Source organism: Lampetra fluviatilis, chromosome 51 (genome assembly GCF_964198595.1).
Source record: "Lampetra fluviatilis chromosome 51, kcLamFluv1.1, whole genome shotgun sequence".
In the NCBI taxonomy this organism is placed as follows: Eukaryota; Metazoa; Chordata; class Hyperoartia; order Petromyzontiformes; family Petromyzontidae; genus Lampetra; species Lampetra fluviatilis.
The window spans coordinates 3,510,362-3,526,725 of NC_136325.1; the positions used below are offsets into that span (position 1 = coordinate 3,510,362).

A 16,364-nucleotide genomic window follows, 5' to 3' on the forward strand; every position below is an offset into this window, starting at 1 on the left:
GTGGGATTAACACATTATTGTTACAATTTATTTTCGTGTAATAAAATCGTACGGCATCGTGTCGACGTCACGCCAAGTTTTAAGGGTGAATTGAATATATCACTTCTCAGACTCGCACGTGAACTCCGCATCATGTAGTTGAGAAGCGTTTAGGACAGTGCATTTGGTTATTCCCGTCATTCTTAAAGCGAAAGGTTCTTGCCAAAGGGAACCGTTTTACAGAGCGAAGTGTGCCAATAGCGGGAGGGGGAGGCAATGTTGCGGTGGTTTAGCCCAATCCAGTGACTCGCGAGGAAATTTCTCAAATTTCTACCGAGACGCGCCCGCCTTGAACAACATCACGGGACCTTTAACATCAACTGTGAAGCAGATGGCATTAGCCACGGTGGCTAGGAGATGTTAACTACCTCGCCAGGTGTACAGGAGGTCGTGGGTTCGATGCCGACCCTGACGCCTGCTGTGTATTTGGAGTTTGCGTGTCTCTCTCTTTCTCTCCACGTGGTCGCGCGGATTTTTCTCCGGGTCCTCGGGTTTTTCCCCTCCACGTTTAGAAACAACATGACGCGTTTAGAGTGTTTGGCTGCTGTAAATTTCCACACGATGAATTGTTACTTTTTTTAGCTATCATTTGTGGCCAGATCACTTGTGGAAACAAAGAGCTATATAGCAGCACTATTGGAACCTCATTTGCCAGTAGAAAAATATGATAATTTTTTTTTTACCCTTTTATCTGGCAACAAAACTGACACCTTTTTTACGTGGAGTCATGTTTGCATAGACCACAATACCTGCAGTCATAATGCAAACAAAAAACATAACTCTGATAATGATATGCACTGTCCTTGAAGTTGATTGGTCCACACCCGAGACAGCTTTCATTGAGCCTAGTCTCACATGGTGTTGGACCAGATGACGCCAAAAGGCGCTATATAGCAGCGCAGTGGGCCTTACCTGGTAAAAAAAAATTAAAATGTAGTTTCATTAACTAGAGTGGCCACCGGGCTCGAACCGTGAACCTCTGCAACAACGAGGTGAACTCGCGATTGGTCACACGGATTGACTTGATATCAAGCAACACCGCTTGGGAGCAAGGCCAGCTGTGATTCTGTACGAAGTCGCACGCTGGTATCATAAGTTGTCCCCTTGCTTTCCACCCCGGCACCTGTGCGTTGCTCCTATCAGCACTCTGCTCACGGTGTGCTGACATCCAGCTTTTTACTGCAATGTTGTGAGTTGTTTCGAGTTGTTTCGTCACGTGCGTTTAGGGCTGTGGATGTGACGCTTCAGCATTTGGTGAACGCATCAACAGCATTCAAATTCGGTGGCATGATTTGTAAGGAACAGATTTCGACGCAAACAATTTTATGCATGAGTGCGAGAAGGGATTTTAGTAGCTGAGACGTTACAAGTTTGGCGCTTCCACCTCTTCCTTACCAACGCCCAACAACTCTACTCTCTGTAACAGCCCTTGCAATAACTTCTGCCAATTGGGTGTATGTATGTTAGAACTTGTTTCGCAAACCGTACGTCGCTAACCATGCTGATCGTAGGTGCGAGAATCGGAGGTGTGTGAGCAATAGCTGCCCCATACCGATGATGATGATGATGCCCAACAGAGGTGAAACGGGAATACTTTAATCAGGTGGAGCAGCCTAGCTAAACTGTACTGGTGATTTTCGATTCAGACGCTGTCTTTCCGACGGACCTGTTCTTCACCTCAGGACGGCTGCTTGCGTTGTGGCTGAAACGTCGTGAGAATTATTTTATTGTTTAATTATTTTTTTTCCCTTCTACGTGACTTCACCGAAAGAACCAAGAAGATGTACTGGTGATCTCTAGTCGTGGTGGGACGTGTACATGGCAGGGTTTCCACCTGCCCCTCGTGTTCGCAGGATTATGTCCTCTCGTCGAGGAGGCAGCTGTAATGGAATCTCTTTTTTTTTTAGATTTGGAAGTTTTCGTGACTGCAAGGATCCATACTCTTTGGTTCTTTCGGTAAAGTCACGTAGGTGAAACAATAAAAAAGAATACAAAAATGAAAATAACCAAATTAAATCACGACGTTTCGGAGGCAACACAAGCTTCCGTCATCAGGTGCAACAGCCACAGCAAAATTACTGTAGTGAGTAGGTAATTTTGCTGTGGCTGTTCCACCTGATGACGGAAGCTTGTGTTGCCTCCGAAACGTCGTGATTTAATTTAGTTATTTTCATTTTATTATTTTTATTATTCTTTTTTATTTGATCATCTACGTGACTTTACCGAAAGAACCAAAGAGTATGGCATCTCTTGTCGAGTCTTCCCCAGGACATTAAAAGTCCCAACTTTTTTTGGTTGTTCAATTGTGTAAGAACAACAACAATAAACCACAGTGCATGCACGTGCAGTTATTCACCCTCTTACGGTATACGGAGATATTCATCTTCACATGATACCAGAGGTGGCAACCCGAATACTCGGTCATCACTCTGATCTGTTGACACACAATGTAACAAGGCAGCACTTGGAGTATTGATTGTTTAGGCCAGTGGGGCGCTCATGATGGATGCAGTGCCTATTTTGCCAAGAGAGAGAGGGGGGGAGGGCATATGCTTGGTGCTGAGAATTTCTCCCACGGTGCTTTGCAGGCTAAATTGTACAATGTGTCGCATATGCATCCCGCTGGAGACTGAGGCCTATTGACGGATATGTGAAGAGGTTGAATATATGTGAAAATGTATAGAACATGTGTAGAACATGACTGCTACAGCATGCACAAATACTATCATGGGTGTGGGCCGTGAATTGGTCCGGGTGAAATGTAACGGTCGGATATGCGATGTCTCGCAATATATCTTCCGGTGTTAAATTATGATATTCGTCCATAAGAGGTTTTTTGGGTTAAATCGCGTAAATATATGTGTGTCGTTAAAACCCGCCACCACCCGACACAGCCGACTAGTAAGGGTTGTCATGTAAACAGAACGTGCCAATTCGTCACGAGTACAGCACGCCGGTGTGTTGGAGAGCCAAGCCACAACATTTACAATCTGAGTACGACGTTTCGCCAGTAATTACAACTAGCTTCATCAGGTGACAGCCAGATCAAACCCAAAACAACCTCTTATGGATGATATTGGTCGCGAAAGCCTACGTGTTAATAATATATGTATATGCGCTATGCGTAGAGCAAAACGTATGGTTTTTGTTCTGTCTGTAAGAGAAGGTAACCACTGTTTACACGATCCTGTACTCGTGCAGCTTTACCCAAGAAACAACTAAAACTTGGAACAGTGATCGTTGTTCAACTGTGGCCAGGCCAAGGTTCACACTGTAACACATTCCTGCGGAGGGAGCTGGTAGGAACGTTGGGTTGCTCGGTCAATGGCCAGGGTCAATGGCGGCGTGGTGTATTCCGCAAATATGCCCGACTGTGAGGGCCGGCACAAGCCGGCGTGAGTAGGTTAAACGTTGAGTTTAATAAGGGCACCACGGGGTGACCAGCCCCTCCCCACCCAGCCCCACCCCTCCCACCCCCCACCCAGCCCCACCCTCCCCACCCAGCCCCTCCCCACCCTCCCCACCCAGCCCCTCTCCACCCTCCCCACCCAGCACCTCCCCACCCTCCCCTCCCCACCCACCCTCCCCACCCAGCCCCTCCCCACCCTCCCCTCCCCACCCAGCCCCTCCCTCCCCACCCAGCCCCTCCCTGCACGATGGACGGACACAATAATCCCGTGTGGGCTGGTGTAACCAGGAGGTTCTTACCAGTAAAACCTTCCACGTTCTCCACAGCTCTTGTGTAACCGTTGGGGGAAATTGGCAGCCGAGCAGGCATTTCAAGACGTGGATATTGTTTCAACGGATTTGAGGTGTGAGACACAGTCGGTTAGCAATAGGATACGTGGTTATCAGGTTATAGTTTGAGTTCAGAGATTTTGTTGTTGTTGTTTTCAAATAAAAATGCGATGCATGAGATTCACACTTTGGTCATTGCAGACTTATTTACGCGTGTTGAACTTCTTTCGCACCGTATGCAGGCAACCGCGCTAATTGGAGGCACGGGCGGAAGGGAAACAGACTAAACACGAAAAGATGCCCCAAGAAATTCGTTTTCAATCCAGATTTAAGAGTGCATAGCTCCAGTGGCATCCTAATATCGGAAGGAAGAGCGTTCCAGACGGCCGCAGAAGCGAATCTGAAAGCGCGCCATGCGGTAACCATTCTGCTGCTGCTGCGAGGATGACCGCAGTTCGCGTGATGATGGTTCATACTCCTTGATGAGATATGCGAGGTATTGCGGTTCATTTGTGGCAAGCACTTTGCGTGCGGTGAGTGCGACCTCGTAACTGGCAGTCACTGGGCATGGAAAGCCAAAGCCTGTTGGCGTATCGAGGGTGGTGGAGAGGTGGTGGTGGACTCACCACCACCGAGTGGGGGCCTCAGCATACATTGGGTGCAAGCTGTACAAGCTACATCGCTTAATTGTTATATCAATTAGGTGAAATCACTTAAACAAGTGTCTTTTTATAATGACGAGCTTTGCTTTTCTTTTGAATGTGTATAAAGACCCGAATTTCGAGCTGGAATTTTCATGCACCCGTATATTTTCATGAATCTGAGGCCCCCCCCCCCCCCCTTGGGCTGTTTGGGGCCCCTAAGCTTTTGCTCTGATTTGCTTGGGGCCTAGCGGCAGCCATTGGCCGGCAAGCGTTTGTGTGACAAGGCTTGTGTGGAGTTGAGGTTGTGGACTGTTGCAATTCGTGAGGATTATGACATTTTTGCACGAAGTTCATTCAATTATAGATTTTTGTATTCTTTACTTGAAACTGTGCTGATTTTGGATTCAAAACAAAAGCAAACAGATGGTGGAGATCTAAGAACATGAATTAATTTTGTTGTAAACTTTGTTTTTTTACCAAGGAAAAATAAAGATATTTATCTGTAAGCACGTGGTTGTTCTACTACATTTGCGATAACATTCAAAAGTACGGCCGTTTGTGCGGTTAGCACACACACAAATGCAAATTCAGTGACCTAAGTTCACTTCCCGCTCAGGGCCAACACCACTGATAACTCTCTGAACTGGTCGTGGGCCTCCCCTAAGTCGACTCAACCTTAAATGAGAACCTGCTGCAGGGTACAAACATCAGCGCTGGGGAGACAAAGCCCTGGGCACACCACTCCCCCCTTGCGCCTTGCACGCCTTAATAGGTGCTCGCTAACAACACTTGTGTACCACAAGGCGATGAATCGTCACTCTCACTCATTCCCCATTCATTCAATACATTCGTCATCATTTACTGTCACCAATGTCGCTTTCACCCAATCCCTGCCATCATCAGAGTTGCTCCCATTACCTCCTCTCCTCCATTTCATTCGCCCCACCTCCACCGCTACATTCACACACGCGTTGTTGTGTTGTGCCGTTGTTCATTCTTTGTAAAGTTCCTTGTCTGGTTTGTCGTATCGTGTACAGCCATTAACCTCAAGGTACATTTGCATGCACGTTTCAAGCATTGTATGTTTGTGTTTTTGTGTGTGAGCATGTGTGTGTAAATATGTTCGACACTTCACGTGGCCTCAGGGTGCACATGGCCTGGCACAAGCGTCGTGGTGACGTCACCGCCACTTAGTGGCGAATGGCGGTTGTTGTTGTAAATATGTACCCCTGAGGTGCAAGGTGTGTGTGTGTGTTTGAACCGGTCCTGGGCCTCTCCTAGGTCGACTCAGCCTCAATTGAATACCTGGTGCGGTGTGCAAATATCGCCGCTGGGGAGACAAAGGCGGCCGGGCGTGGTGCTGTCCACCCACCCCCTCGTGCACCTTGCCGGCTTTCATAGGTGCTCGCTAACAGCACTTGCCCCTACAGTGTGTTAAGACTATACGGGGGCTATTTGTCTTTGCGTGTGTGTGTGTTGAAACCAACTCAGATATATCCCACTGCTGTTAGCCGTGGCCAGGAATCGAACTCGGCTGTCTGTGGTACGCGGCGCAGTGCGCTAACTACCGCCCCGTTACTGCACCCCCCTCCCGCCCACGCAACTATCGCAGTATCATGTACACATTTTACTTTCGTTACTGCAGGGATTCATATTCTATGGTTATTTCGGTAAAGTCAAGTAGATAGAAAATAAAATAATAAAAATATACAATTTTTTTTTAACTCGCGACGTTTCCATCGCAGCACAAGCGGTCGTCATCAGGCGGAGAGGAAAAAAGGGCCCTTTTTTTTCTCGTGAGTTTTGATGACGACCGCTTGTGTTGCGATCGAAACGTCGTGAGTTTTTTTTATTTTTGATATTTTTATTATTTCATTTTCTATCTACGTGACTTTACCGAAAGAACCATAGAATAATACATTCTAGCGCTTCGCCAGAACCGCAGAGGAAAACGCCACCACATATTCAGCGGACGCCTGCTCCAAAGAAGACCCACCGCCCCACGACGCATCATCATTCGGCTGAGTACATTTCCTCTGTCGTGCGCTGCAGAGGTGCCGATGAATGCGGCGGAGCGCTACGATCCACGCTCGCGCACCGCTGCCAAACCGCGGGTGGTTTCTGTCGGCTCGCGAACTTTACCCCCCCACGAAACGGCGGGGGGGGGGGGCGGATGTGGGGTGTGGGGGGTGGTGGAGCAGCTCATGAACTGGCGCTGACCGCAGGGCGATGACGGCGGTTCGCACGAAAGCCGTGGTCTGAACAAGCTCACTCGGGTCCCGTTCGCGGTCGACAGGCCATTCTTCCGCTGCCGTCAGCCGTCAAGAGACTCGGGGGGGGGGGGGGTGGGGGGGGGAGAATCGGCGCTCACTCACCTGCGTTCCGCTCGTCCCCGGCCGTCGCTGTCCATCTCCGGCGAGGTGGGGGGGGGGGGTGCGGTGTGATGTGGTGGTAGCGGGGAGGGGCACGACCGTCGGGGGGGAACTCACCGTCTGCGCGTCACGGTGTTCTCCTCGCTGTCGCTGCCCGCCACCGCCATCGGCGAGCCGCCCTGGCTCTCGTCGTGCACCACCTCGATCTGGGCCCGGCGATCGTTCGACGCGGAGCGTTCACGGGGAGGGAGCAGAAATTGGACGCGGACATCACTTCCTTGCCCCCTGGATCTCTAGACGTCGAATGAATGACTGTCACGCACCTCCGATTAGCACGGTTGGCTACGTGCGGTGCGAAAGAAGTTCAACGTGCATACATTCGTTCTGAAAAAATGAGAATAGGTTTCCACTCTTTCTGGCAATGAAACAGGTGTTAAAACACCAAATAGATACCTTGCTTACTTCTCACAATTTTTATACCGGCAAAAAATGTCCCATAGATATACATACATTCAGTCTGCGATTTTTCAATGGATGAGGAACAGCAACGCTGCACAAACTCTCTCCAGAATTACTCTCGTGGCCAGCAGACCTCAACATTGGCACTTTGCTTCCGAACCTATTGCCACGAGCGAGAATACATTTGTCAAAGGATCGAATGCTGGGATGCACAGCCGTTTAATTACATGGCAAGAGCATTTGCGACGATGGCAGGGAGTTGTGGGCCTGTCCGTCCATCCAAAGTTCTCACCTTTGGTGTGCTTTTCATCTTTTTGAGGCCTTTCTTTTTGGCGGGGTCCGTCTCAGCGCACGCCTGCTTGTCCACACCTCTCCTTACAGCACCTTAGAAGGCACAAGCCGTATCGTCATCATCGTCATCATCATTAGGATCATTACAGTCATCGTCGTCACCCTCATTAAGATAATTTTTGTCATCATTTTCAGCATGACCATCGTCATCGCCATCAGCATCACCGTACAGGATAATTAGCCAGGAACGCCTCAGTAGGTATCACGACTCATGTTCGGGAGGGTCCTGCCAAGCGTTCGCAGTAACTCACTGACCCGCCCTGACTGGATGAGCGTCATCGCTCATCGGATGTATCTAGTCAAGTCAGTACAGTAAAACCTTAGATTGCGAGTAACTTGGTCTGCGAGTGTTTTGCAAGACGAGCAAAAAATTTAAGTAAATATTAATTTGATAAACGCGCGAGGTCTTGCAATACGAGTAGTACGTGTTTACGCTTTGTCTGCCCAGCGTCACGTGATCACAACTGATGTACGAGTGCTTTGATATACGAGTGCTTTGGATTACAAGCACGTTTCCCGAACGAATTATGCTCGCAATCCAAGGTTTTACTGTACTCTCATTATATGTCAGGAGGGAGATGTTTCTGCACGTGATCTCAATTGAGAACTTTGAAGGTCATTCTTCAGCATTGGGATGTTTGTCCCAATGCCAGCGACGATGGCATGGTTTTGTTTCAGCATTGCGAAGGAACCGGAGGACCCAGATGAAACCCACACAGAACATGGGGAGAATATACAAACCCCGCACAGAAAGGTGTGCAAGGCGGGATATCGAAACCCAGGCCCTTATTTGCTGTGAGGCACAGGTGTCAGCATGAACTAACATCACCGTGACATTATTACAGAGAATCACAAACTTTATTTAGACTGGAGGAATCCGATGAGCTACGAAGCTGTTTTTGTGAGCTATTGACCTATTTTCACTATTGTTATCATCATCATCATCACGTGATCGCGTGTGTATTTCTGGGCCCCCTCTGGAGTTCAGTCCCCCACCACCCACCCCAAACAAAGATCCCCGTACAGCCTCAACAGAATCTTGGGGCAAGTGCTGTTTGTGAGTAGCTCCGCACACACGCACACACACACGCATGTATCGTCACTGAAAGCCATCCCGTGTGTGTGCTGGGCGGTGCAGCGATGCAAACATTTCAAATATGCTCATATGTTTACCCTGCAAAGGACCTCCGACTCTCAATAATCTGTTGAGGGACACTGCATTGGGATGTTTGGCCAATTTAATTTGTTTTTGTTGGTGTGTGTTTATTTGGCTTCGTGTGGGGGCACGGCACAGAACCATCCTGCACAGATGCCCCCCGTGCCAAACCACTCCCGGCTTGCCACAAAGTGGCAGGCAGTGTTTTTTTTTAAACAAACGAATCGATGAATTGACGATGGAAAGCCTCCGTACTTTTTCACAAACAAATTTGCGGTCAAACAAGCCTCGGTTTGCGGATTTCATTTCATCATTCGAGCCCACTTAGAGATGACGACATTGTAGCCTCGGTTATACTGGTAGGAACCACCTGGTCCCACCAGCCCACAGGGGATTATTGTGTCCGTCCGTCGTGCATCCAAAAATGGGAGGGGTGGGGCTGGGTGGAGAGGGGAGGGTGGGGAGGGGCTGGGGAGGGTGGGGCTGATCACCCCGTGGTGCCCTTATAAAACTCAACGTTTAACCTACTCACAGTCGGCCATATTTGCGGAATACTGTACACCACGCGGCCGTTGACCCTGGCCATTGACCGAGCAACCCAACGTTCCTACCAGCTCCCTCCGCAGGAATGTGTTTGCATCGTCAAGTGGCGGGGAGCGCAATTTCCCCGACCCCCCCCCCCCCCCCACGTATCACGAGGCCATCCAATGAGTGAACTGAGTAAATATCTTCATACACACAACAGATGATGTGTCAGGCAATAGATATTCTTAGCAAACAGGCAGAAAGGCCACCACGGCCGTTTCTGTAGGGCAGTGTTTTATTTGTCAAATGTCGTTCTTTGTGCTTGTGAACAACTGCCGATTCGGTGTCACACAAATGCGTTCGGTATTCACGATCAACCCGCACGTCCTTTGACGTGACCGCCCATCACTTCTGGGTGCCGCGGTGGCGAGACGTTAGCTCCCTCGCCTGGTACGCAAAAAGTCGTGGGTTCGATCCCTAACCCCGACGGGAGATGTTAACTCCCTCGCCTGGTACGCAGGAGGTCGTGGGTTCGATCCCTAACCCCGATGGGAGATGTTAACTCCCTCGCCTGGTACGCAAGAGGTCGTGGGTTCGATCCCGACCCCAGACACCTGCTGCATATTTGGAGTTTGCTCGTGGCAAAATGTTAACTACCTCGCCTGGTATATAGGAGGTGGCGGGTTCGATCCCGACCCCTGACGCCTGCTGTATATTTGGAGTTTGCGTGTCTCTCTCTCTCTCCGGGTCCTCTGGTTTTTCCCTCCACATTTAGGAACATGCATTTAGAGTATTCGACTGCTATACATTTCCACGTGATAAGCCACTTCGTTGAGCTATCATCCGTGGCAAGGTCGCTTCTGAAAAATAGCAACGTAGCTCAGTGGGCCTTACCTGGTAACATTTAAATAAATTTCGATTTAAAGCTTTCGTGACTGCAAAGATTCATCTTCTTGGTTCTTTCGGTAAAGTCACGTAGAAGGGAAGTAATAAAATAATAAAAATAAAACATAATAAAATTATTCTCACGACGTTTCGGCCACAACGCAAGCAGCCGTCCTCAGGTGAAAACCAGGTCCGTCGAGGCGACAGAGTCTGAATGAAACAGCACACGAGCTTGGAGCATATATATAAGCTGGGCGCCTTGACAAAGGATTTTGCATATCAAGAGGAATTTAGCATATTTATGGGAAATGCAGGAATGTGATTAGTACTACGTATGCATGTGCATTATGCAGGATTAACAGCATCAAAGGGAGCTGCAGTTGCTGCTGCTGCTGCTGCAGTTGCTGCTGCTGCAGTTCCATGTCCTTTCACTCTCTACCCACCCATTCCCTCCCTGACCTACATTCATCTCCCTCCCTCACCTCTCTCCATCTCCTTTCTATCTCCCTCTCTGACCTCCCTCTCTCTATCTATCTCACCTCCCTCCCTCACCTCCCTCCCTCACCTCCCTCCCTCACCCCCCTCCCTCACCTCCCTCCCTCACCTCCCTCACCCCCCTCCCTCACCTCCCTCTCTCCATCTCCCTCACCCCCTCCCTCACCTCCCTCCCTCACCTCCCTCCCTCACCTCCCTCACCCCCCTCCCTCACCTCCCTCCCTCACCCCCCTCTCTCCATCTCCCTCACCCCCTCCCTCACCTCCCTACCTCACCTCCCTCCCTCACCTCCCTCACCCCCCTCCCTCACCTCCCTCCCTCACCTCCCTCCCTCACCTCCCTCACCCCCTCCCTCACCTCCCTCCCTCACCTCCTTCCCTCACCTCCCTCACCCCCCTCCCTCACCCCCTCCCTCACCTCCCTCCCTCACCCCCCTCCCTCACCCCCCTCCCTCACCTCCCTCCCTCACCCCCCTCCCTCACCTCCCTCCCTCACCTCCCTCACCCCCTCCCTCACCTCCCTCCCTCACCTCCCTCTCTCCATCTCCCTCACCCCCTCCCTCACCTCCCTCACCCCCTCCCTCACCTCCCTCCCTCACCTCCCTCTCTCCATCTCCCTCACCCCCTCCCTCACCTCCCTCCCTCACCTCCCTCACCCCCCTCCCTCACCCCCCTCCCTCACCTCCCTCCCTCACCTCCCTCTCTCCATCTCCCTCACCCCCCCTCCCTCACCCCCTCCCTCACCTCCCTCCCTCACCCCCCTCCCTCACCTCCCTCCCTTTATCTCTCTCCAGCTTGCACTTGCGTGGGATCCACGGGGAGGGGGGGGGTGACGTGGGCGTGACGTCACCGTGACGTGCCGTGACGCACGAGCCAGGCTCAAGACTGTGGGATGAGGGTGAGGTCATCATGCAAATGTGCACGGTGGCATCACCGGTAGCTGCACCCAGGCAGACAGGAATCCACCCAGGTATGATTAATGACCACGATTGGTCTTCCTCAGCGCACTGCTGTCTTTAATAATGAAATCACCGTATTCGGACCAGTTCATTTTGTCTCATCACTTTGGTCCTGTGGTGTGAAGTCATCGTCATCCTCCACGTGGTCAACGTCGACTCACGTGAAAATACAAATCGAAAAGAAAAAAAACACTTTGCAAATATTTCCGTCACTTCATTTCGTATCGCAAACTTGACAACGGCTGGAGCCGCGGGTAACCACCACCACGGCTATCTCCTTCCGAAACAAGGCCGCCCGTACCCTGTCGCGTTACAGGAGCCGCTGTTGGTTTCTTGTGGTATCAGTCGCAACTGGACACTGGTGAGCGGTGAAACTTTGGTGGTTCGGAGTAGCCGCTTGCTGTCTCTTTCTCCTCCTATTGCCAGAGGCGTAGCTAGGATATTTTGCGCCCAGGGACAAACTATAAAATTGGCGCCCCCCCCCGTTTAATCACATTTTCCTATTACATCGAATAAGGAATAACAATTTAAATTTTAATGAAACATTGTATTTAAAGAAGCAAATTTATAGAAATTATATTACATGGCTCACTCAGTCACGGTCGTAGACTGGTTGACATTCTACAAAAGATAAATTTTTCTTGATTTCACTGTCGCAAACTGGTCAATCACGTAATCAAAATCAGTTTTTTCAAATGTTTCTCTTTCAACACTAAGAAGAGCAAGATCGCTGAGACGATCTTGTCCCATTGAAGCTGAACGACCGCTCACAGCTTGCAATTGAAACTGCTAATGTTAATAAAATTTGCAGTGAAATTCGCATAAAACACAATAAAACCAAGAAGATCCAAAGGAGTTTCTGGTAGAACTTCATTCCGGTTACTGAGCAGCATTTTGCATTCTCCAATTTCTGTGAAAAGTTCATGGCCATTGATGTCGATGTCATAGAAATTTCCAAAATCTGTGCAATTTCAACGAATTGCATCGACATCTGTGTCAGATAGAAGAGTTTTGACGTCCAGCAGAAATCCAAATTTTGTGTTCAGGTCTTTTAGTCGTAAAAACCGTGTTGACATCTCCAGTTGAAGTCGATAAAATACGCTCTTCATAACGCGCACAATTTCTTCTTCTGCTGAAAGTCCTGCATCTCTTGCCAGTTCTCCTGGCATCTTCTTCTGTCCACATCGATCCCCCAGGCTGTGCATCTTGTTTTGGCGTTTTCTACAGCAACTTGGCTCAAATCATCACGAAGCTTGACAAATTCATGCTCCAAAGATTCAAGATCAGTTGTTGCTTCCTTGAAATTCATAGTAGGATCCTGTAACCGCTTCTGAACACGATCAATTTTTCCTAGAATGACATTCCAGAAATGTAATACAACTATGAAGTTAAAATTTAATACGCATGCCTGTAACTGTTCTGCATCACTTCTGGTTTGAGGCATCATAGTTACGTCCTCCGATAATTTGTCTAACAGCCCTACTAGTTCATCCAGTCCTTCATAGATAGCTTTAACAGCTTCTGATCGTGCACTCCAGCGTGTTTCAGGCCGTCGTAGTTTCCGCCACCAAAAAACAGGCCAGTGACTAAGGCTGAAAGACTGCGCCTGTCTGTTGTTTGGGACGTTCTTCCATGTAAGTTCTTAATAGGCGCGCGTACCAAAATGTAATTACATGACATGTAGGCTGTGTGTGGCGAGATATATAAACTTTTAGGTCGAGGTGTAGATTTGTGCAGTAGTTTAAGGCTGCTGCGCCCGCCGCAATAAGTTATAATGTAACATTGTAAGCCTCATTTTGGCGCCCCTTTACCTTGGCGCTTGGGGACATATGTACCCCCCTGCCTCCCCCTAGCTACGCCTCTGCCTATTGCTCAATCCACACTCGTCTCCCCCCCCCCCCCCTTTACTGTAACAAACTTCCCACTCCACATTAAGCCTTTTCTCACTAAGTTTCCGCTCCTCACTCAAAACTCACTTATTGTTCTCTAGCTCACCTCACGACCCCCCCCCCCCTTAATCTCTGCCTCATAACCACCAACACCGTTACTATTCCCTTTTCATATTCTTATACAGGTAGGAACAACAGTTCCACACTGCCCACCAGGGATTATTTGTCTGTCGTGCATAGCCCCTCCCAAACATGTAGTACGCTCCCGGATTGGTTGAAGTGCGTCACGTGACCACGAGCTTTCTGTCGTGCACGAATGCGCTGTCCAACCAAGTTCCAACCTGCCCACTCCGAAGGAACGTGTTTATATGGCTATCACTCATTCCCCATTTATTCCACTCATCATTTACTGTCATTGATTTCGCTTTCACCCAATTCACGCATCATCACAGATTCGCCCCCATCGCTTCCTCTCTCATCTATTTCATTCGCCTCGTCTCCACCGTTACTACCTTCACACACGCGACGTTGCACCGTTGTTCATTCTTTGTAGAGCGCCTAGGTTGAGACGAAATAAAAATTCCGTTCGGATACGATAAAACATCAGGAGGGGACGAGGGTCAACGCCCGCTGCACTTTAAAAGGCCGTCCCACGAGCCACATCAGGAATTGCAGGCGCAGTCGAATCTTTTCAGTAAAAATTAAGAAGCCATGTTTTGTTTGCACAGCTTTACAATCAACCACTGAAGTAGACTGATCAGCCAATGGTATTTTTCTTATTATTGTCAGAGTTTTTTTTAATTGAAATCTTCACTGGCATGCTTTGCATGGAGACATCGCTTTACGGTATATATATATGTGATAAATATATATATAGGGTGCCAAGGTGCCAAGATGTTAACTCTCCTGCCTGGTATGCAGGTCGTGCGTTTCATCCCGACCCTGACGCCTGTATATTTGGAGTTTGCATGTTCTCCCTGTGGTCGCATGGATTTTTCTCCGGGTCCTCCGGTTTTCCCCTCCACATTTCGGATCAACGTGCGTTTAGAGTAACCAGCTGTTAGAAATGTCCACGCGATAAGCCACTTCGTCGAGCTATCATTGTTCGATGCTAGCCATCAAACAATGACGGTAACTGCATCGCACGCTTTCAGATGCGCTTCAGCGGCCGTCTGGAACACTCTTCCTTCCGACTTTAGGAGGCCACTGGAGCACCTCCGATTGGCACGGTTGGCTAAGTACAGTGGTGCGAAAGAGGTTCAACATACATACATTTGTGGCTAGGTTGCTTCTGAAAGAGAGCTACTACATAGTTCAGTGGGCCTTACCTGCTAAACAAAAAAAAACCCAGCAGTAATAGATTAATCTCGTCCATACGGTGTTCAACAACCACACACTGCGGGTCAGAAACACTTTCTCTTCATACGATGCATCCCTCGCACTCCTCCACCGTGGAATTCTCTGACCGCGATTCAAATGTACGCAAGACATTGACTCGTCGAGCAACGCCACGTCCTCAATGGGGCCGTCTGTTGCCGGCCACTTGGCGTTTTGTAGCCTCGAGAAATGAAAAATGAAAAGAAAAGAAACCTTATAGTAATCGGTTTTTACCCTTTCAACTGGTACAAAAACTGACACCTGTATACAAGGCATCATATTTGCAATAACCACAACACAAACAGTCAAAATACAAACAAAAAGAAACAACTCTGATGATGATAATGATATGCACCGTCCTTGAGACAGTTTTTCTTAGAGCCTAGTCTCCATTGGTGTTGGAGCAGATGACGCCAAAAGGGGTTCAACTCAAAGACAGCGCACTATCAGAGTATTGAGAGCTCGGGGTAAGCATTTACGCGATGAGACATCTCCTTTACCTCGCATCGCCGGCGCTGCCGCTTACCCTGCGAGCTCTTGGGCGAGTGCCGCGGGGACTCTGGCCGCGGCGCCACGTGCTGCACCGGCCGCGCCTGCTTGGCGGCGAGCTTGCGCAGGCCCTGCCGCCGCTTCTCGAACATGTCCCTCACCTCCGTCACCTTCCGGTGGAGCACCTCCACGCGCTCCTGCAAACGGTGGTTGGGGGGGGGGGGGTGCAGAACGTCGGCCGAGTCGATCGAGCTCACCTTCGTCGTCGTCGCTGTCGTAAACTGTCATTGGGACGCCGTCGTTTTTGTCAGCGTCTGTGTGCCGTGTTTTTGTTTTATAACTTTCTCGTGGCAATATGTTCAGGAGCAAATGGGGCCAATGCTGAGGTCGGCTCGCCCACGTGTGTGTGCATGTGCATTAAATTTCCTTCGCGATCGTACGTAGCCAACCGTGCTAATTGGAGGTGCGGGGGGCACAGGACACTCATTGGGATTTGGGGATCTGGAATGAGATTCAGGATTAGGATTGTGAATCGGGTTTACAGGTTTGAATTTCAGAATAACATCTACGTGTGCGGTTACAAAAAAAGCACTCCATCTTGTTACGTTCAGAATGGCACTTAATGAGGCTGACAGTCAGTATCTGCGTTAGGCTATTCTGTACGCACGTTGAACTCCTCTCGCACCGCACACCGGCGAACTGCGGGGAAGGACAACAAACTAAACACGGGAACCGTTAAGGTAAAGGTGCAGCCCTGAAATAGTTTGCCCGCGTCACTGTCGGTGGAAGGGCCTCCGCCAGAGACAGCTGTGGTGAGCCACTTGGGTGGATACTTTGGTTTAACCTTCCACGCTTGCCCAGAACACCTTGGAAGAGGTAGGAATACCCACACTTGACCCCCACCGCTCACAACTCGTGGGAGGAGGGCGAAGGTGGGGTGCATTGGACAAACCTGGCCATTGTTTTAACCGGGAGATTAGATCGAAC

The 16,364-nt window shown here is 49.5% G+C and overlaps 2 protein-coding genes across 9 annotated transcripts in view; one reads left to right on the top strand and one right to left on the bottom strand.

Moving 5' to 3' along the window:
* Window positions 1-16,364, bottom strand: part of MCF2L2 (MCF.2 cell line derived transforming sequence-like 2) — a 209,917-nt gene that overhangs the window by 97,463 nt on the left and 96,090 nt on the right. For all 8 annotated transcript variants that reach the window (XM_078878577.1, XM_078878580.1, XM_078878579.1 and 5 more), the window contains 3 exons: window positions 15,415-15,574; window positions 7,545-7,636; window positions 6,911-6,999 (listed from right to left, as the gene is read on the bottom strand). In XM_078878577.1, coding sequence (XP_078734703.1) covers window positions 6,911-6,999; window positions 7,545-7,636; window positions 15,415-15,574 — 341 coding nt within the window. The remainder of the gene's footprint in view (window positions 1-6,910; window positions 7,000-7,544; window positions 7,637-15,414; window positions 15,575-16,364) is intronic.
* The window catches only part of B3GNT5 (UDP-GlcNAc:betaGal beta-1,3-N-acetylglucosaminyltransferase 5), a 60,174-nt gene that overhangs the window by 38,661 nt on the left and 5,149 nt on the right, over window positions 1-16,364 (top strand). The gene's annotated exons all lie outside the window — the stretch shown is intronic.